General features: G+C 41.1%; 1 protein-coding gene across 1 annotated transcript in view; it reads left to right on the top strand.

Moving 5' to 3' along the window:
- ATP13A1 (ATPase 13A1) overlaps positions 1–20,915 on the top strand; it is a 51,828-nt gene extending 30,913 nt beyond the window's left edge. The window contains exons 11-26 of the mRNA XM_075193808.1: positions 791–928; positions 1,021–1,141; positions 1,266–1,423; positions 1,964–2,139; positions 2,274–2,384; positions 2,537–2,662; positions 3,570–3,681; positions 3,899–4,098; positions 6,764–6,860; positions 13,719–13,894; positions 15,185–15,299; positions 16,292–16,488; positions 16,580–16,722; positions 17,228–17,339; positions 18,734–18,877; positions 20,456–20,915. Coding sequence (XP_075049909.1) covers positions 791–928; positions 1,021–1,141; positions 1,266–1,423; positions 1,964–2,139; positions 2,274–2,384; positions 2,537–2,662; positions 3,570–3,681; positions 3,899–4,098; positions 6,764–6,860; positions 13,719–13,894; positions 15,185–15,299; positions 16,292–16,488; positions 16,580–16,722; positions 17,228–17,339; positions 18,734–18,877; positions 20,456–20,566 — 2,237 coding nt within the window. The 3' untranslated portion in view covers positions 20,567–20,915. The remainder of the gene's footprint in view (positions 1–790; positions 929–1,020; positions 1,142–1,265; positions 1,424–1,963; positions 2,140–2,273; positions 2,385–2,536; positions 2,663–3,569; positions 3,682–3,898; positions 4,099–6,763; positions 6,861–13,718; positions 13,895–15,184; positions 15,300–16,291; positions 16,489–16,579; positions 16,723–17,227; positions 17,340–18,733; positions 18,878–20,455) is intronic.
- The last annotated feature ends 1,664 nt before the right edge of the window (positions 20,916–22,579 follow it).

The following is a 22,579-nucleotide window of genomic DNA, read 5'->3' as shown; positions in this document are numbered from 1 at the left end:
AAGCATAATTACTTTGTAGCTTTGAATAAAGCACTGACCACAAGAACTGCAGGCTTTGTATTGATCCCATGTGGTTAAGCTTACAAAGTTAGATGAGGTTCAGCTTCCCCGCACTCCTTTGACGTCTGATTATAATGTTGCTATGCTATTATGGCACCTTGTGGAATAGCTTGCACTATAATTTACTATCACGTTATAGCAGACTTATCATTCATCCATGTGGGGGAGCCAGCGTAGCCATGGAGTATAGAGGGTGCTGTGCTGGAGTAGTAGATACTATTCAAACTGAAACTTGATTGCATTGTAACTCCTCCTCCCTCTATACTCCTCCTCCCTCTATACTCCTCCTGTATACCACAGCTAGGACTTGGAGCAGTACCTGTAGTGCTCAGTGCTGGAATACAGTTGCTGCAGAAGTCGTGTCTTAAAGCAAAATGAGTTAAACTAGAATGGGATCAGAAAGAGAAATTAAAATAATTACAACACTTTACATTTACAAAATAATTAATAAAATCTATTTGCTAAAATCCTGCCAGCATAAATTGTTGTCAAAATATAGTTCAGATACAACAGACCCATCTGGTATGCACAGACCAAACAACACAGCATATAATTAGTTAAATAAAAATGTGTATATATGTATTTCTGTCTGTATTTACTTGGCTTGCCATTTTGTCCTGTTTTTGTCTTGTGTGTTTGTGAATGTAATGGTTACAGAAAACCTTTTGAGTCTTCTACTTGTAGTGCTGACCTACATCTGTTGATCGCTGTGATGGAACTCTGATTTCAGGTACTAAAGATCTCAGCAGGAACCGTTACAAGCTGTTCTTGGAGTGCACACTAATCCTGACTTCAGTTGTACCCCCGGAGCTTCCCATTGAGCTCTCCCTGGCGGTCAACACCTCACTGATCGCTCTGGCCAAACTCTGTAAGTACAAACGTCTATAATAAGGGCATGCTAAATCTTTTATTCACTCTTGATTTGCATTGTTTGAGTTGCTTATCAATGTGATATTTCAGACGTATACTGTACCGAGCCATTCCGGATCCCCTTTGCTGGCAAGGTGGAAATATGCTGCTTTGACAAAACTGGAACATTGACCAGTGACAGCTTTGTAGTGCGTGGTGTGGCCGGACTCAAGTAAGTGATAATTGTCTTCATGCCAATTAGTAAAACATCAGAGTAGCCAATTGTTTTTTTTTTTTGTAGTTTTATAAATATCAGCCCATCAGTATAATACACTCTATGGCTTTTCTCTCTACAGAGATGGAAAGGATGTAACTCCCATCTCTGACATTCCCATTGACACACACAGAGTGGTGGCTACTTGTCACTCTCTAGTGCAGCTGGATGATGGGACACTGGTTGGAGATCCTCTTGAGAAAGCAATGCTTACTGCTGTGGACTGGGCACTAACCAAAGGTAATGGCATACGTTTATGTATTTTGTAGTACTGAGAGGCCAGTGTCTCAGGATGACATGAGGCGATTAAATTTGGCATCTGGTTTGTACAGGTATTAAAAGTAATGTTTCTCATCATTAGAATGTAGTATGAGTTATAAGCAACTCTAATGAACCTTGCTCCCAAAAAGTGCATGCAAAGATGGGTATAGTATGTGAACATAACTGATGAGGCTTTATGGCCTGTTAATAAATATATCTGATTAAAGGGGTGTATTTGTTTATTGATTGAATAATGAAGGCATGGGTGAATGACACTTCCACTTTCATGTGACTGAACTCACTACATACACACAATGGACACACCTATTACCTGGCCTTGCCCCAGTATTCATGAAAATGCCGCCTATCCGTTATATGTGTAGGTGACAGATTCATTGAATCTTTGTATCGATCTTAATTCTTTGAACATTTTTATTGACCCAGTGGGTACAGGAGGATTATTACTACATTATCAATGCAAGTTATTACTAACACATAACAATCATTCTATTTCATCAGATGAGAAAGTATTTCCTCGAAGTATTAAAACCCAGGGCCTGAAAATCCACCATCGGTTCCATTTTGCCAGTTCTCTCAAGCGGATGTCTGTACTGGCCTCCTATGAGCGCCCTGGCACCACTGATCTGTGTTGTGTGGCCACTGTGAAGGGAGCTCCTGAGACTCTACAGAAGATGGTGGGTGGTTAGACATCGACTTTTCATCAACATTGCTTCCAAGTTCTTTAACCATTTACATATATCTTTAAAGTCCTGTTCGTAATAATTACAAGCAAGTGTAAATAAGAATATAATGTTATTGTGATTTCCAGTTCTCTCATTGTCCAGAATACTACAACCAAGTACACACAGAGATCTCTAGAGAAGGAGCCAGGGTCCTTGCCCTGGGGTATAAAGAGCTTGGACACCTGTCCCATCAGCAGGTAAGAGGTGCTGGATTGTTGTTACATTAGATGAATCCCTTGTAGCTATTACTGGTAAAGACACCTGCTGCTCCATCAGAGATGTCTGTTTTCCAGTTGTTTTGTTTCTAGACACAATCTTTTTGTTTTCTCTCTTCCATGTTTTTTCTTAGATCCGTGAAGTCAAACGGGAAATGCTGGAGAACGATCTGAAGTTTGCAGGCTTCATCGTGGTCTCCTGCCCACTGAAAGCAGACTCCAAAACTGTTATAAAAGAGATTCAGAACGCATCTCACCACGTAAGGGACAGGCTTGTAAAGGGTCCTTGGATCCAGACATAACATTGTGGGCAGCATGTCTCTTTATGACACAGAACAGTCACTCAGCCATTGCAGGGACAATCGGTTAATGACGTCCCATCTGCAATTATAGTATGACCAAGAAGTCATTGGTTCATCTTCTGTAGTTTCAGATAATGCTGGCACTATCATGGTATAAGGCAGACGGTACTACTTGTAGACATAGCTGGTTATAATAGGGACTTTATAATGTAAAGCCATGATGGGGCTTGTTTAGGGACACCCTTTAATCAAAATATCATATTTCTCACCACTGATTTAGAATGGATTAGAAGTTGTTTTAAAGCATTAGAAACCAATATGTTTGTAAAAGTAAAAATACTTGCATTTCTTTTTAAAGTCACTGTTTGAGGGTAATTTTCACTATAAGGCTCTATTTGCTGTGACTTGTAATACTTGGGGGTTTTTCCTCGGTGTCACATACTTCAGGCTGTCTGGTGTGTTTCCTCCAGTGAATGTGATATTTGTTGTGATGGAGCTCTGTTTTAAGGCTTTTACACCCATGACTCTTTAAAAGAATCTACAAGCTTGAGAATCTTTGTGATTCAAACGAGTCAGCGCAATGAGCAGAAGCGTTGTTGGGTCAGTTGAGTCACGAGGATCCACATTCTTCTGGATTCTTGTCCCACTTCAGCTAGTGTGCTTGTGCACCATCAGTGAGGGGTGGGGTATGCCAGCAATTATGAAGGGCTTAGTGAGATCTGAGAGGTTAGAATTATAGCCTGGGTGTACCCCAATATTCCAGGAGAGTAGGCAACATGGAATATATTACTTGGTCAGTAGCCACTGTTGTATATCACACAAGTTTAATTGTATGACATGACTCTGACTTCTCTCCATTTTCCAGGTTGTGATGATAACTGGAGATAATCCTCTCACTGCCTGTCACGTGGCTCAGGAACTCAGTTTCATTGTGAAACAGAACACATTGATCCTTCAGCCTACACTTGGCACAAAAGGTGATCACAGAACTATGACTTTACAGTGTTTTATAGACATCGAGACATCTAGAGATGTTACAGCATTCAAGTTCATTTATTACATATGATCTACACCCCTACAATGGAATGCATTACTAGGCTTTACCTTTATATATTTGTTAATTATGCAGCATCTTTATGATCTAAGATATTAACATTCATTGTATTGTCGTATACCTCCCATATCTCTCTGCAGATGCCAGCTGGGTGTGGCAGTCCATTGATGGCACAATATCTCTGCCAGCTATCCCAGACTCCGTACAAGCCTTTACTGATAAGTACTACCTGTGCCTGACAGGAGAGGGTTTGTCCTACCTGCAGGCTACCAGAGGAAACCTGCTGTCTGCTCTCATCTCCCATACCCAAGTGTTTGCACGTGTGTCCCCAAAGCAAAAGGTATGGAACAAGTACACTATGGTGGATTGTTGTTCATGTCTATCCTGTGCATTGTTCTGTTTTCAGTTGCTTATTTATTATTCATTCATTCTTGTTAATCTTTCCCCACATCTTGAAACACCACATGGGAAATGTTTGACTTTCTATTCATAGGCTTGTTGTGTGCCCATGTAGCTCCGCTCTATGGAACCTACATGCTGTATTTGCCATGCAACAGCCAGGTTGTTGGCACACATACACTGGTATGCTCTACCTTTACTCTAAGAATAGAGCGAATCCATTATATACACTGGTTGTGGAGAACCATATATGCACTAAATTGTCACCTAAAATTTGTTTTTCATCAAACTTAAGACTAATCAAGCTGCTTGCCTTAGGACACAGACCCTTCCTTATGTGACCTGTATGACTTTCAATATTGCTCACTTCATATTGTTCTTGAAATAGTCATGTTTACTGAGTGTCCTAAGCGTATAAACATCCTTATAGGTCCATCATTATAGGGCCACAGAGGCAGGGATATTGCTGCATGTGATGTCATAATTTTAGAACATTTACACCGAATGTGTAAAAATAACTCGCAATATATGCAGTCTGGGAAGTAAATGTATGAATTCTGTGAGTAACAACTAGATAGTAGAGAACCTGGCCCATCTTGTGAAGCAGATCACTTTTTAGATAAAAGCTAGATGTTCTCATTCAAATAACTCAATTTCCAGTGAAATCCGCAAACCCAGCAGCGTGCTAGGCATGCAGGTTGACTCATAGAAACAGAGATATCTGTGGTGTAGAAAACTTAACTGAATATGCAAATGCAGAACAAGGCACACATGAACAAGGTGTTGTGTTGTTTTTTTTTTTGACATTTTTCTGTAGTTTTACCGATTCATCTTGAGGTTCGCTTTACTGTCCATAACCTCCCGTTACTAGTCACTTCTACTGGTGGTACTGTGCCACCAGACAGTCACTGACTATAATTGCCAACTGTAAACTATTTGGAAGAGGATAGTTGCTGCCACCAGCAGGCTCCTTCGCTGGCACCTGGAAACGCTTACTTTTGTATAGGTGTTGCAGAGCCTCTTTGCTGAGAGTATATGATTGGTTCCTCTTACCCTGCTATCCTGAGCCAACATAAGTGGTTAACAGGCAGGGGATTGACTTGGGAGCTCGCTTCAACACAGGACAGTCAGGAAACTGATTAGTGTTTGAGCTCGTATCTGTATGTACAGGATTACAGCATGTAACTGGCATCTTGCAGGATTTTGTCAGCAGAATGGTGTTTATTGCCCAAATGTAGCCTTTATACATCCGTATGTTTTACTGATGATTCATCCATGATTACAAGGTGGTTCACACAGAATACAGCAATAAGCTTTTTTTATATAGAGCGAAATCCTGTCTCCACCCATGCCATAAACTCAAATAAGCACTAGCATTAATACACCAATACCAGTGGATGTTTGACCATCCTTCTCAATCTAGGGACTAGGTAGACTACACTGAGCCAACCAACCGGCTAGATTTAACTAGGCCGAGGGACTGTCTAGCCATGAACACAGACCTCTCTTTGTACCAACAGTTGAGGTTACAAAACAGGGATTTCACATTTGGGGCCCGATTCATCTTCAGCCACAACCTGTGCGTAGCTTGATCGCATTTCAACCGTATTCAAATACAAGCACATTTCAAGATACATTTCCATTTGAATCTGGGTATAAGTACACTCTGCCTAAATGATACTTGCCTTATGTAGACAGACAGAACAGAATGTAGGATATGCACATAGTCGCATGCAAAAAAAAAAATAAAAAAAAATTAACGACTCTTAATACTATAATAATTAATAAACATAGCATACGTGTAGTTTTTAATAGAAAGACCATGCCGTGACAGTCGTCACTATCAGGACGGCACACACGCCTGCACTGCAGCTGGTGCAAATGACCCACTGTAATTTCGAGAAACCCAGACCTGGAATCGGTCGCACCTGCCTTGGCATGCCTCTACTGTACTTTGCATACGTTCATTCGCTCATTCCTCCCTTCAAGTCATAGGTAATAGTGTAATTTGCATTTAGACATGAATTGCATGTAATTGTGTTCATTGGCGTAAATTACATTTCTGAGCATGCACAGAGCTATTTCATGCAAGATATGGCACACAAAGAGCGTTACGTCCGCAGATGAATCAGGCACTTAATGTTTAGGGGGATAAGCTATGGGCACATGTGGCAATCAGATATTTATAATTAGGATTTAAACATAATTTGCAGTAATGTGATTCCCTAATATTTGTATGGTTCATCATCGGGATAGTTTCTCTATTTTCTAGCACACGCAGTACAGGAGTCCCCTTGCTAGGACAGGTATGCAGTTGTCAAGGTGATACCTTCACCTTGATCCTGTCCCAGGATAGATGCTAGTTAAGATGTTATGCTGTAGGCATATTACTTTAGAAATCAATACTTGTTTTTCATTTACCATAATTTACAGCAGGTACAGTGTGCCAGGAAGAATAAAAATAATTTATACAACTGGTTATTACAGACAGACAAAGCTAAAGAGCACCCTGCTCACAGGCTTTTCTATCTGTAGGATAGATACACTTATACACTGAGATAAATTTTATATACTGTTGTTCCTGATCAGATGCTCTTTAATTACAGGAGTTTGTGATTACAAGTTTAAAAGAGCTGGGCTACATCACATTAATGTGCGGTGATGGGACCAATGACGTGGGAGCTTTAAAACATGCCAATGTTGGTAAGTAAACGGAAGTTACTGATATGTAGCAATTCATTTCTAGAACAACAACATAACAGGAAACAAACACACATTTTAAATATTTCTCTTTCATGGCCATTTGAGGGACACTGCTTACCATGGGGTATAGAGGGCGCTGTGCTTGGAGTAAGGCGCTAAATTCTAACAACCTGTCTGGCCTTCTCCTTTCCCTCTATGACCCCTGGAGAATTGGTTTATATTATAGTGCCTGCGGAGTAGGGCACTTTGCAGTTCTATTTTATTTTCAATTAATTCAACTTGTCTTCCTCTTCACCTTCGTGTTGCTGTCATTTATCATCCCCCAGATCCAGCTTCCAAATTCCTTGACAACTTTGCAATCTGGCTCGCTTATTTCCTACATTTGATGGAAACATTTCCAACATTTCCATTGATTTATACCACTGTCTCTTCTGCCACTAAACTACTTTTACTTTCTCCTTTTTTTCTCCCAATGGACCTCATCTCCTACCCACTGTGATGGTCACCCCCTTGACCTTGTCTTTTCCCGCTACTGCTCCAACTCTAGTTTCTCTTGTTTAGCCTTTCCACTCTCCGACCATATCCTCCTTTCCTTTAGCCTCACCTTACCTCATGCCCTTCTCCCTGCACCCAAATACACATGTATACAACGAAACCTAAGTACTATTAACCCAATCCACTTCTCAATTTTACTAAAACAACTATTTTCTCCAGCGACTACATTGTCCTCCTGCACCACCTCCTCCTTCCTCCCTCATTGCCCATGATTTTGTCACCTATTTCAAGGACAAAATTGACACCATTCAACAAGATATTTCCTCATGTCAAATTCCACTCACTCCAATCACTCTACCAACCTTTGCCTATACTCCCCAATCCACACTTAATTCATTCTCTCCAGTAACTGCAGACGGAGTCTCATATTATCATCTCACCCTACAACCTGTCCACTCGACCCTGTTCCCTCCCAACTACTCTGCTCCCTCTCCTCCACTGCATGCCCACTTCTAACTCGCCTCTTCTACCTGTCTCAACTCACTGGCACATTTCCATCCTCCTTTAAACATGTGCTCATCTCACCTATTCTAAAGAAACCATCTCACGATCCAGCCTCTCCAACTACCGCCCTATTTCTCTGCCTCCAAAATATTTGATTGATTAGTGTACATTCACCTTTCTCACTGGTCCTCTCATTTCATTCTTGACTCTTTGCAATCAGGCTTCTGCCCCCCAACATTCCACTGAAACTGCTCTCACAAAAGTGACCAAAGATCTACTTACTCATTCTCCTGGACCTCTCTGCTGCTTTTGATACTATTGATCACACTCTTCTCCTACACACCCTGCACTGCATTGGCCTTGCTTGACACAGTTCTTTCCTGGTTCACTTCCTACCTATCAAACTGCTCCTTTAGTGTTTCTACTTCTAGCACATCCTCCCCTTCACTACTATCTGTTGGGGTCCCACAAGGCTCTGTTCCTGGCTCTTTACTTTTTTTTATTCTACACCTCTTCTCTTGGGGCATTAATTCGCTCATTCAGACTCCAATACCACCTCTACGCTGATGACACCCAAATCTATATCTCTTCCCTTGACCTCTTTCTTTCTGTACTTTTTAGTGTAACCAACTGTTTTTCTGCTATCTCCACATGGATGTCCCAACGCTACCTAAAGCTCAACATGTCCCAAAGAGAGCTTATCTTCCATCCTGCCAGAGTCACCACCTACCCTTAAATCTCCGCCACTGTTAAGAACGCTGTAATTTCCTCAGTCTTCCAAGCCCGCTGCCTTGGTGTCACACTTGACTCCAGCCTCTGCTTTATTTCTCACATCCAGACTCTTCCAGTTCTGTGGACTCCACCTTAAGAAAAGGGAGTATTCTGGCAATATTTTTAACATGCTACTAAAACTCTTATCCATTCTCTCATCATCTCCCATCTTGACTGTTGCAACCTCCTGCTATCTGGCATCCCTGCCACCCTTATATCCACACTTCCTTACCTACAAAGCCCTCAACAACACTACTCCTGCATACATCTCAAATCTTATATCAAAATACTCTGCCACCCTTCCTCTTAGATCTACCTCTGACCTTTGCCTTGTCTCGTCTCTGATAACCACCTCTCATTCCCGCCTACAAGACTTCTCCCGGTCTGCTCCCCACTTATGGACTTCCCCACCACACTCAATCAGACTTTCCCACAGCCTTCATATCTTTAGATGCTTATGTAAACCCATCTGACCTGGTGGAACCATCCTGGGCTATGAAAGTGGCAAGATATATTGCTGCACTTAGACGAAAAACAGAGCGTAAAGGGATGGTAGGTGACAATACCTGTCCCACTACTTCCTTATGAGCTCCGTCTATAGATACCCCTCTTCAAGGAGAGGGGTTATGGCGAGTCCCTGATGTCTGGGTGGCTTCCTAAGAACCTCCCTGTATGCAAAACCTAGAGAGGTTGGTCAGGGTAGCTTCTTTCCTGGAGAAGATATTGGAGACCGTTTTTCAACAGACCAAGTAAACTTCAGACTCCTCCACAGGTCTAGGAGTTAGTATTCGGACTGCTGCCTTCATGAGGAAGGGGAGATTCAGGACTACTCAGACCTGACAGCCTCGGAGTAAGATTTCTCCAGTAGACAGGGAGTAGAGGACTTTGTTTTAGCGGTTCAACAGACCCTGAATATTTCTAATGTGGAACCAGTGGTTCCAGATATTTCTCTGTTCAAATGGAAAAATAAACAAACTTTACTGTCCTCCCCACAGTTGTCTGAAATTTGGGATATGGTAAGGCAGAAAGAAGCCTGAGAGGCGATTTCATGTTCAGAGACGGTTTTGTATTTTCATATCCTTTTCCGGATACAGACGTTGCAACATAGGAGACTGCGGATGCTCCTATTGCACATTTGGCGAAATCCACTACCATTCCTATTCCTAGTGCTGCTTCCTTAAAAGATAGTATGGATAGCAAATGTTAGGGGATTTTTAAATCCATTTATTTAGCTTCGGCTTCCTTCGCTTCCACACATAGTGGCGACAGTCTGGATGATCAATGCAGTAACTGCATACATTTGGGGATGCCTAGATCTGAATTGTCTCAGCCAAAGATATTAAGGAAGCTTCTGAATACCTTGTTCTTGACTGTGGCGGCCAGACATACTCTCAGATCTTGGGAAGTGGATGTTGAATCCAATAATGTCTTGGAGGCATTACCCTAAGATGTATTGGTACTGTTTGGCCAGGAATTGGACAGGATTATTTCCCAGGCCACTGGAGGGAGTAGCTCTTTCCTTCCAGTTAATGTCCTTAAGTCGAGGGGCTGGAGTCCTATTGCCATAGAGGTGGCTGCCAAAATCTTGCTCTGGGTGGAACATCATGTACCGGCCATCTCTGTGGTGTTTATCCCACAAGTTGGTATTTGAAAAGCAGACTACTTGAGTTGCCATGCCATTCATCCTGGAGAATGGTCCCTCCACCCAGTGGTGTTGTCCCAGATTGTGGCCCTGTGGGATCAGCTTTAGATCGACATGATGGCCCCATGGCTGAACCATAAAAAGGACAGGTATTGTGCTAAAACTAAGGATCCACAGGCATCCTTTGTGGATGGCATGATGGTCCCTTGGACTTACCAGCGGGTGTATATCTTTCCTCCAATTAATATGTTGCCTCGGATGTTGAAAAAGGACAAAAAAGAGGGAGTGCTAGTTAATTCTGCTTGCACCAGACTGGCTGAGAAGATCTTGGTATGCTGATCTGCTAATGTGGCGATAGAACCACCCTGGAGACTTCCTCCCAGGGAATGTCTTCTGAGCCAGGGCTTGTTTTTCCATCAAGATTTTGTAGGGTTGGCTTTGACGGCCTGGCGGCTGAAAACTTTGATCCTTCGCAGAAAAGGTCTCTCAGAAAATGTCAACCAGACGGTAATTAAGGCCAGGAAACTATCGTCTTCCAAAAATGAGCACTTAAAAAGGCCCCCTGGATGCCCGAGGCCCCTGGGCTGTAGCCCAGTTAGCCCTATGGTTAATCCGGCCCTGCGTAAGAAAGGTAGTCTTCTGGATGGCCGGCAATGAAACAAACTGTTTCCAGATGGATAATGACTACTATTTATTAAGCTCATCTATCGGAGGGATCTCCTGATCCAGATTGGATTATGGCTCATTCCACCAGGCCGTATAGTGCATCCAGGGCGGTGCGGAGCCTCGGTCGAACAAGTGTATCATGCAGATACCTGATTATCGGTCCACAAATTCTGTTGCTTCAATGTCTGTTTCTAAAGACGCTAGCTTTGTCCGAAAGTTTTGGGTACGACACAATCTGAGCGTTCCCACTTATAGGGGCAGCTTTGGAACGTCCTCATGGTAAGCAGTGTCCTTCAAATGGCTGTGCAAGAGAAAAGGGGATTTTTATACTTACCGTAAAATTTGTTTCTCTTAACCCATTGGTGGACACTGCGCTCCCACTTCTTTTGTTTTGGCAACTTTATGGTTGCATGTTTCTTGTTTGTTTGTGGCTTTTAGTCCAATCTTTATAGGGCTTTGTTAGTTAAATAAATTGATTATGCTCTGTGCAGGGGGCATAGAGGGGAGAGATTAGACTAGACAAGTTGTTATAATTTAGTGCCTTAGGCTAAGTACACACTGAAGAATTTTCCGACTGACGTGTTATCGCAAACGATTGTTCCTACGTCTGAAAGTCTGATCAGTCTGACGATTTATGCATACAAACTGACGCGATTTACCATCAGATCTGTGCTCTTCATCTGGTCCTCTAGTCTTCAGAGAATGACAGCACAATATTAATTCATTCATTATTGTCACACTGCTTAAAACCGCCTTGTTATAGCTACCCACATGTCATAACAAATTTTGTTATCTTCTGTGACTCTGAAACTAAACATTCTGTCTCAGAACGAACAAATGAATTATTCCTTCTACAGCACTCTCTACATTTATTCACCAGGACATTCATCGCTAGCATCGGCTGAAAGAGCCCGAGTCTGTAAACTATGTAGATGATGAGCATGAGTGCATACACTCTACATGATCGGTCGGTGATTGGTTCGAAAATATTAAACGGTACGACCAGGCAAATGAAACGATGATCGGCACTTTTGGATGACTTCAGATCATTGTGTCATATACACACTCACACGATATCTGACCAAACGGTCGGATGTCGGCTGATTAGTGGTTTTACGTGCAATAATCGGGTCACTGTGTACCTAGTCTTACTCGCAGCACTGCACCCTCTATATCCCATAGTAAGCAGTGTCCTCCAAATGGGTTAAGAGAAACTGATTTTGCGGTGAGTACAAAGGTCCTCTTTTTGATGCAATTTGTAATTGTCTTTTAATTATTGTTATAACATTTACATTTATCATGCACCTCTTCTTTTTTTGGTAATTTATTTTAGATTAAGTGCAGGTGATTTGGCTCTGACACAGTTGACACATTCTATATGTATTTATTTTATACATACATATTTTGGTGTATTAGATTAACCAAGTCCACTTATTTGTGACAAGATGGACCACCTATGCCACCCTGTCTGATGCTTCTGGGAACTGGCTGGGCTTACTTTGCCAACGTTCCCTTTCAGTATCCCAAATGTGCCCTCTCACCGCAGTAGGAAGGGCTTACAAATGCTGCCACCACTGGATTCCTTTACCCACATCCAGAACAGGGTTTCTTCTGGGTAGCTGATGCTGTGAGTATACCCCGTTACTGGTGTACTTGGGCTGGTACTCCTGACCTCTTCCTATGGATCAGGTTTGCTGTGGATGGATCCCCCCTGGCCTATCACTCTGGTCAGAGCTGCTGAGTAGCGGGCAGAGCGGTGGTACAGGATGCTTGGTCCAAACCTCAAACAGCCGGAAACCCATTAGATTTTGGGTCTTATCTGTAGGTCACAGTGATAGAGAAGTTTTCAAGCAGATCTTTGAAGCAAGTGAAGTTTATTTGCTCACCCTGGTTGAAGGTACCAGAGAGCAGGTCAGATGGAACATAAAGAACAATTTTCAATACAAGACAGTGCTTTTTATACAGATTTGAACACAGCCTCACTGGATAAACCTGCCCCTTGAGGTCTGAGCTATTTTTAGATCAGGATGCAATTTGTTTACTCAAACATGGATTTACATGCAATGCAAAGCTAACAATATTTACACTTATCTTACTAGATTTCCTGCGTCTAAAAACGAGATGCAGGAAATCCCAGCCTATAGTTTTAATAAAATGTTCCTGTTCCTTCAGGTGCTGGACCATCACACATCAAAAGGTCTAATTTACATGATATTAACATGGGTCCTTTCTTTAGACAGTCGCAGAATACACATTTCCAAAGAAAGGTACAAAACCACAAACGGGTCATTTCCCCACATACACAAGACTTCCTCCACAGAGGCTTATTGTATCCGATATATACCTCAGAAATCATGCATTTTCTCTAACAAAGATAAAACAGATTTATTTCCCTGGTCTCAGAAATAAAGATATCTCTTACCAATATACCCACAATATCAAAAATAAGTACATTTGCAATTATATAAAAATGTGCCCTGCACTATTTCCTTTAAATAAATTTATACCATAAGCTACTTATAAGTGATTCAGTCACAGTGACATTGTGTAAACAGCTTTGACATTTGAATATTAATGGTTACATTCATTACTATAGATAATACATCTGTGTTCATTTACAGATATCTGACTAACATGGCTGACCTTGTGCTAAATAATTTTCCTTGCTACAGCATAACCCTTCCTTAATCATACATAAATTAAGTTTAAAGGTCTATAGACACTACACCCTGTATTCGTTAAAACACAGACCTTGAATTCTCTTCTCTTTTTTGTTTTAGGGGTAGCACTGCTCGCCAATGCACCAGAACGTCTGCCTGAAAAGAAGAGAAAGCCACGTGAGTCTGCAGTTGATGGCAAACATCCTGGTCCATTTTCAAGCAACTCCATCAAACCGACTTCCAGAGCAGCTAAGAACCGGATCATGTTACAGCGCGAGGAACAGGCTGCCCATAAGGTGAGCTCAAGGTCATAAACATGGCAGCAGAGGGAGCCCACTCCAGTAACTTGTAATAACATCAGACTCCTAAATACTGCTGCAAGTTCTAGAGAACCTTTTTTTATTTTATGTGCAGAACATAAATTGCATAATAAGCTCTACGGAATTTGCTGGTGCTCTGTAAATAAATGCTGATCGTGATTTAAAGTAATATATAGAACATGGTTTTCCTCTTTATGTTGAATAATTACTGTTTTATAAGAAGTGTTTAAAGGTGTTGTCCACTTCTGGCTACGCCCTCCTCCCCCTCAGTGTCATGTAGACTAATATGGGGATCACTGCTCCCACAGAACACAAATTATTACCCAAAGCTGTAGTCTGTTGCACTGTGAGCTTGCAGCACAGATATATTCAATATGTCTCCTTTGTCACAGTAAAGTCCTAAAATTAGTAGACACTAAAACAAAAACAATTCTTTTTTTCTTGAAATGTGAAACAGGTCAGTTGTTTTTTTACTACAGTACTCAATAAAGAGGTATTGAGCTAATTGTAGATTTAAAAAGACAGACTTCACCAGCACTTATTGTCTAGTTGCAGGACTGAGCATTATTTAGCCTAATCTTAATCTGCTTTTCTATAGGGAGATCAGAGTAGCTCGTTGTCCAGGTACTGTCTGATAATATATTTAGTTTAGCACCATAGCTCACACAGGCTTCAACTGTAATTTTCCAGGCACTAATCTTGAGCCACTAAAATGCTGCCTCCACAAAGAGGCAGCTACTACTGAAGTAACAGGGAGGTTGCGCTGCAGCCATCCCATCTCCTAGATCGAAGATCCGATCACACGGGATCGCTCTCCAGTATTATAAACCCTGTAGTTCTGAAGCCCAGTAAATTATTATTGCGTCAACACATCACATTAATACAAAATAATAAAACTATTACAGTAATATATTTTGCCTTACAATACAAACAGGGAAAAATGTACCCCACGTACTGAGAGTTTTACAGAAAAAAAAATAGCTATATGTCTCAGTATGTGGGGTATGTTTTACCTGTCACACCATCATTGTCAGTGGAGTTCAGTAGGTAACCCCATTTAAAATGCACCTGTCACATACACAGTGATGGCAGTCAATTCAGAATACTAATCCAAAAATCTGACTTTTGATTCTATAGGAACTAGTCGCCTCACTGCTTAGGACAGTGTCTTTTTCTCTGTATAACATGTCATTACTTTACCTCCACTACTCCGGCTTTTTTTTTTTTTGTGTGCCACTTTCATGTTTTTGCTCTGTTTATTTCCAGGAGAGGATCAGCCAGGTCCTGAAAGAAATGGAGGAGGATCAGGTGCAGGTTGTGAAGTTGGGAGATGCCAGCATAGCTGCTCCTTTCACCTCCAAGCTATCATCTATACAGTGCAGTGAGTACACATGCCCAGAGTACTTAATTTGTTACAAGTATTTGGGCCATCTAACATACATAGGGGTGGCAGAGGGCATCTGAGCACCTCACAGGAAGTTTTTGTGTTTTTTTTTATTATTTTTGAGATGCCTACAAATAAGCAGCCCATTGCAAGCCAAAGTGCATGTATGATGCTAATTTGCAAATTTTACAGCATGTGTGACTGACACCAGAACCTAAGAAATAGGTGAAGAATGACAACATTCTAATATACCAATCTATCTTGTTCTATCACTTAACTTCATTCTAATGGCCCTCCCCATTCTAAACATTGTTTCCCCACACTTGTAACATGTGCCACATTTATTTACTTTACAGATCTGTTCAGATGCATAATTCATTGATCCGCCTGTCAGATATTCTGGGGTTGCTCTACTAGAGGGTGCTCAAAAGATTATTTGAAAATTGCCTGCAGGCAGGTGTGAAAATCTCAGTGTTCTAGTTGTACTGGCTCCATTTTGGAGATTGGCATTATGTGGGTGCTTAATAATGTAACTCCAGGACGTAGTTATGCACAATATGTAGGTGATTTCTGGTTGCTATGAGCACCCTCCAACAGCATGTTTGACAGGCAGAATTAATGATGTGATTTCTGACTTTGTACTTTTCTATCAAGCTGAGGTTTTTTTTTTTTTTATGACCTGGGGTATGACAGATTTCTGCTGTGCTTTTTGCATTACATAGGAGGTTAAGTTGATGCTGACATGACAAATATTTAGTAACTAAACTCTTTATTTTGTAATATACTGTGAAGAGCAAAGTGGAGAACTCTGTTTAATGACACACAACTTGCTAAGCTCATGATCTACAGCAGGAGATGGCGGAATAAATGATGATGTATGCTTAGTAGGGTTATGTGAAATGCAGAGTTGCAGACTCTTAATAGACAAAGGGAATGAAGAGAACCTATTGCATCTTACAACAGTAACTTTGTTTCTTTCCTTCTTGCAGTTTGCCATGTTATCAAACAAGGTCGCTGTACTCTGGTAACAACGCTGCAAATGTTTAAAATCCTTGCACTAAATGCCCTTATCTTGGCCTATGGGCAGAGCGTCCTGTATCTTGAGGGAGTGAAGTTCAGCGATTTTCAGGCGACACTACAGGGGCTTCTTCTGGCTGGCTGCTTTCTCTTCATCTCCCGTTCTAAGGTGCGTTATGTTTTTCTCTTTTAGGTGTTTTTGTTCTGATTTGTCACCTCTGTTTTTACTCTCATATATGTTTCCTCACTTTCATTTTCAGCCACTAAAATACCTCTCGAAAGAGCGCCCATTGCCCAACATCTTTAATCTGTACACGATCCTCACCGTGCTCTTACAGTTCCTTGTCCATTTCTGCAGCCTCATTTATTTATACAGAGGAGCGTTGGAACGAACAGAAGTCAGGTAAGACACAGGTCTCTGAATATTAAAATAGCCAAGGTATTAGTGGCTTGATTGTAGCAGTGGTATTTGTAGAGTGGCATGTATTTTTTTTTTTTTTTTTTTGGGGGGGGGGGGGGCAGTTATTTGTTGGGAAAGGGCAATCTTGTTGAGAGAGCACATTGGACAGCTGATGTCTACTTGTGATGAGTGACCTCTATAGTAATAGTATAGTGTAGATGCATCACCCATTTGCAGGGAAAGATGAGTGAAATAGATGATCACGTTTAAATATAAAACAAAAATGGTTGACATTGAACAATAATAATCCACCTTGGGTTTTTAAACTCCATTTGTAGACCACATATAACTCCAGCCTAAATGAATGGCGGAGGAGCATTTTCACTTTGCTGTCACCCTAATGCCGGCTCCCTGATCTTTTTCCCTCGTTCACTTGCCTTCAGCAAGCAATCTTTAGTAAATGGTGGAGGTGATTTTCTTATTGATCTTGGCTTCTTTTTTTTTCTAGCAAAGAAGTTTTTGTGGACTTGTATAAGGAATTTGAGCCAAGCTTGGTGAATAGTACAGTCTACATAATGTCAATGGCTATGCAGATGGCCACATTTGCTATCAACTACAAGGTAGGTTGGATCATCTACAGTATGTTAGACCTTCACTTGCATGTAGGCCACCTCTTAAGGATAACATTACCTATAATAAAATCTGAATCTGTTTATTCTTAGACCCCACTAGGTTGTCAGTAGGGATCATTGCAGATACATAAAATGTGCATTTACTTTACTCTGTCTGTACCACCTCTGTCCAATCATTTATCTCCTTTAAATCCGTTCCAGTGTCTGTTTTAGCTCATTGTATTTCACTTCCCAAGTGCTTGGGGTGAATGCTAATATTCTAGATGTAACATGATGGGCTTTGTGGACACTAGCATGGATCATTTGTAGGATCCCTCTCACAATCAAACTCCTTCATTGGCATTTTGAACTGCTTTTGCTTCTTTGGTAACGTGTAGCTCAGGAGTTGGCAACCCCTGGCACGCGTTTCAGACGTGGTACGCGGACCACGTCTGTCTGGCACGCCGGCGCTGCAGTTGTCTCACTAAAGCAGCCGCTGACGGCCGAAACGGAGCTTCTGCGCATGTGCCGAAGCTCTGTTTCTGCCATCATCTGCTGCTTTACTGAAGCATCTCCCGGGTTTCTGGAGAGGAAGATGCGTGTCTGCAAAATGTAAGTAAGAGTGGCACTAAAAATTGAGGGGCACATCCATGTGACTAGGGGGGTGGGTGACAACGGTGGCATACTATGACTAGGGGGGTGGCAACTGTGGCATACTATGACTAGGGGGGGGCAACTGTGGCATACTTTGTCTAGGGGGGGCAATTGTGGCATACTATGACTAGGGGGTGGGGGGACATCTATATGTCATGATATGAATTGGGGGCACTACTGTGTGTCATGACATTTATTTGCTGGTCCCATTACTGTTAATATGATATTGGCATCATAAAATGAGACGTGTGTGTGTGTGTATATATATCTCTCTCTCCATCCAACTGGCACACATGGGCTTGACTAGATTGTAGCTGGCACACTGAAAGAAAAAGGTTGCCAACCCCTGGTGTAGTTGCTACTGCACCTCTTTGCTTGTTCCTCTGGCTGAATCCTTCCTGATTACTTACTATGGATCAGGAGTGCTGGGAAACTGGCAGAAATCTGGCACAGGATGCTGGGTTCAATGCAGGACAGCCAAGGCATGGATTAAAGTGTGTGGTGCTTTACACTGTTGGTCACAGGAATCTTAGTAATAATGCTTACTGGTTTATATAACTCTTATAGAAGTTGTTACTTCAAGTGCATACATACACATACCACTAGATGGTACTTATATTAACAGCGTTACATTTGCTACTGTAGCCACACGTTTAGTTTTACACACTGGGCCACAAAGAGGTGAACCAATATAGACATTCTGTCTTGCCATGTCTTGGACTGATATCTCTCTTGTGTTGTGTTTCTAGGGTCATCCTTTCATGGAAAGCCTACGAGAAAATAAACCCTTGTTGTGGAGTATTGTGTTATCTGGTATGGCCATCCTGGGTCTTCTTTCTGGCACATCTCCAGAATTCAATGAGCAGTTTGGCCTGGTGGACATCCCTATGGAGGTAACAATAGTAATCCAGATTTAAATGCATTCTATTATTGTCTAGTTATGTACATTTCAGGAGACTGTGTATAGTAGATTATGGATGTACAAATCCCAGGAGCTTGATAGCCAATGCACCTACATAATTACTACTGACAACTATCTTTTTGGAGTAATTTCTATTGATGTGACTGGATGGTCATCTTCCCTCACTACCTATAGTTAGTGGTTTCTAGATTTCACTCTCTGGCTTCTGTAGTCCATATGATTGTATCCATCCATGCACTATATATATATATATATAGGTTCATGTTACCTCTATGTGTATGCTATGAGACATATTAAGGTACCCTTGTGTAGAGCTCAGTAAATGATTAAACCTGGTGGCTGCTCTCCTCCATAACTAAATGCCAGGACACAAACAAAATAGGCAGCACTAATATTGTCAGGTATGTGTACAATAAAACTACTCACATCAACTTTCAATTCAATCTGTAAAGCAAAATAAAACCATTATTAAGAACTAGTGTCAAATTGTATAAAAGAAAAAAAAAAAAAAGTGATGTGTACCATAATCACTGCAGTGAAAGTAGATAAAAATTGATTTTAATATATAATATATTTATTGATCTATCTTCAAATGAGGCTCTTGGGAGACAATACTAAATGTGTGCAGCTTAATTGACTGTAGAAAATTGCTAGAGTCAAATGATTATTGTCTATTAGGAACAAACCACTGTCGCATGTTCTCATAAATAATTTCTGGGGAGAAAATGTTCTGGTCTGTATATTCCTTATTAGTCCACTTAGGGTAAATCCAGACAATGGAAGACTTTAACAAAGTGAATACTTACAAATATAAGTATGTTCTCACAGGCTCAGTCCATCAAATGTAGCATTGATTAATGGATTTGCAAGATGAATATTTGAAATTAATTGAAAAGAGGTGCATCAGCAGTGGATTAAAGTTAATCCCTCATTTATTCATTGATATAACTGAGCTACTAATAACATTCACAAATGTGTGTAAACATTTCCATACATTGGAAGGTGTTTGGGTGTAGGATATCTCCGCATGTGATCTCTGACTGCCTATCCGTGATCTAATGAAGGGCACATCCATATATGCCCTGAAGGGAGGCTTGGGCAGACTGCTGTACACACTCTTTTTATACAAGAACCTTGTAGCAACACATGTACTCAGCACTGTGCAACATTGTTACTAGGTTAAATAACTTCACATTACAACAGGATATAGGACAATGCATCTAAATGATGCTCATCTGTCTTTCTCCTTAGCCATTTTTGCAGAGCATTCTATAGAGCAGAGCAATGGCTTACCAGAAGCCTCACAGCAAATACAATGTCAGATATCTCAAATACTGTTAAAGGGTAGTGGAAGTTGTAATAATATATTGTCTGTCATTAGCTTCTTTCTTACTTTATGTTTTGGTATCCTATAATGTTATGAATTACATATGGGTGTTTGTTCCTGCAGACATTGCATTTAATATACTACTGACATAGCTTCAGTATAGATTTACCTACTGACATAGCTTCAGTATAGATTTACCTGACATAATATTTTTCTTTACAGTTCAAGCTGGTGATTGCCAAAGTTCTGTGTTTGGATTTCTGCTTGGCCTGGGTGGTGGATCGGATTCTCCAGTATTTCTTAGGGAGCTGTAAACTGAAAGTGCCTTCTTGAAACCAGACAGCAAAGACTAAAAGCTGCCCACAAATATCAAACCTGTCTAAAGGTCAGCGTCCAGTCTTCATTCCCAAAGGCACCTTCACCCCCTGAGGTGGAATAAAGAGATGGGATGGGATACAATGACAAGATGAAGAGAATTCAACTCAACACTTGAACTACATGTTTGGGACATGATAAACTGATCCTACGTTTTTCTACTGGAATTCGCTTTTGGAAAGCGCAAAAACAATTTGTTAAATAAACAGCGTTGATGAATTTTAAAACCTTTTTCTGTTTTGGATCTGAAATCAATCATGTTATACAGCAGTATTTTGACTCTAAACTTTTCTTTTTTAATATTTAACGTCCAATGTGTCCCTCTTTAATATATTTTGCAGATATGTAGATTGCTGAAAAGAAATGTATAGTGCCAATATTTCATACAATTGGGGGATGATGGTGGCTTATAAGGCATCTTCTAGCAAATATTGTGTTTCTTATGTTGTCACTTTACAAGCAGTGAATGAGTGTAGCCTCAGCTAAAGTCTACCTTCACACCATGTTTGCAAGGTCTAGATAGACTGTAATAAAGAACTATAGTGGAAAAACACAAACACTGACTTGCACAATGATTTTGTTCCCTCGTGTGAGTTGATGGTGAGCACAAGGGAACAAAATCATTGTGCGAGTTGATGGTGAACACAATTTAGCCTCAAAGAAACGCAAGCAACAAAACGATTGTAAAATGTGCTATAACATTGCCCACTGACCATAAATTACGTTACATATGAAAACTTAAATTGTTCTTTTATTCGTCTCTGGATAAAAGGTAATCTGTCTGCTCTTAACTGATTGGCATCTGTGAGGATACCAGGGTAACGTATAGCCCATGTTTGTTGCCAGCTTACTGACTGGCCCAAAAGTAACCTTATTTGCCAAGCTATCACCTCTGGTACCCCCTATGTGGGAACAAAACCTCCCAGGCAAATATTATAAAATATGTAGTAATATTCTAATTATTTTAATACACCTATATATTATAATAAGTGCAGTAGTAGTATAAAAGGGCACTATTAGGGGTTAGGGTTAAAACAACAACAGTAATTAGTTACAGCCTTCTATGTACAGGATCAACACTGTCTCTCGTGTTACATTTGACTGCAACCCATCCATGAAGTACATGTAATACTGTAGAGTCACACTATCACAAAATGGGAATACAAAGACAACACTGTACCTGTCTCTTTGAAGCTCACAGCAGATAACCCAGGGTTGGCTACAACCTGGGCTGCTGATGCTGCCAGCGAGACTGCGGTCCTGATCACTGTGCCTGAGCTCTCAGCCCATGCTGATCTTGTGCATCTGTGTGCCTGCTGTGACGGAAGACGACTTGTGGAACCTCACAGTCCTCCAGCAGCACCCCGATCTTCAGTCAGTCCAGTGTAACCCCTCACCAGTCCTAACATTCTCAGTGACCGAATTGGGTGAGTGTTATCTTTTGGGGACTTAACTAGAATTTCTTGTTAACACAAGATATGTGCAGGATAACACTGTATTTTTTAATCCTACTCTAAGCTGGACTTTGAGGAGTAAACTAAGCCTCATTGTGAGGCTATTGGAGGCTCTATCTTACATGGTGACATTAGGTCCCAAAATGAGTCTGTCAAAGGGACACAAAGGTTTAAATGACGCGATTGGCCTCGTCCCGCCCTCCAGTCTTGCCCCCTCTCCCGGAAAGTTGGCAACTATGTTGTATGTATTACCCAGTATTGTTTTATTAATGTTTGTTCCCAGTTGTAAAGTGCTATGGAATTTGCTGGCGCTGGATAAATAAATGTTGGTGACAAAGATTGGATCTCCGGCAGGAAGTGGACCTTTCTTAATGGTGCTTTGTCTTTTTGGAGTCTCAGTGCCTTATCCTAACAGACCAGCAGGACTTGTAACCCTTCACTAGTCTGGCCTTCAAGCTGGCACATTAATAACAATGAAATAAAAACACTGTAGTTTTGTCAGCAGCCTCATGAGAGT

This window comes from Mixophyes fleayi, assembly GCF_038048845.1.
Source record: "Mixophyes fleayi isolate aMixFle1 chromosome 4 unlocalized genomic scaffold, aMixFle1.hap1 SUPER_4_unloc_3, whole genome shotgun sequence".
NCBI classification, from domain to species: Eukaryota; Metazoa; Chordata; class Amphibia; order Anura; family Limnodynastidae; genus Mixophyes; species Mixophyes fleayi.
The sequence above is the reverse complement of the archived record's forward strand: the minus strand, read 5'-3'. Positions and strand labels throughout refer to the sequence as shown.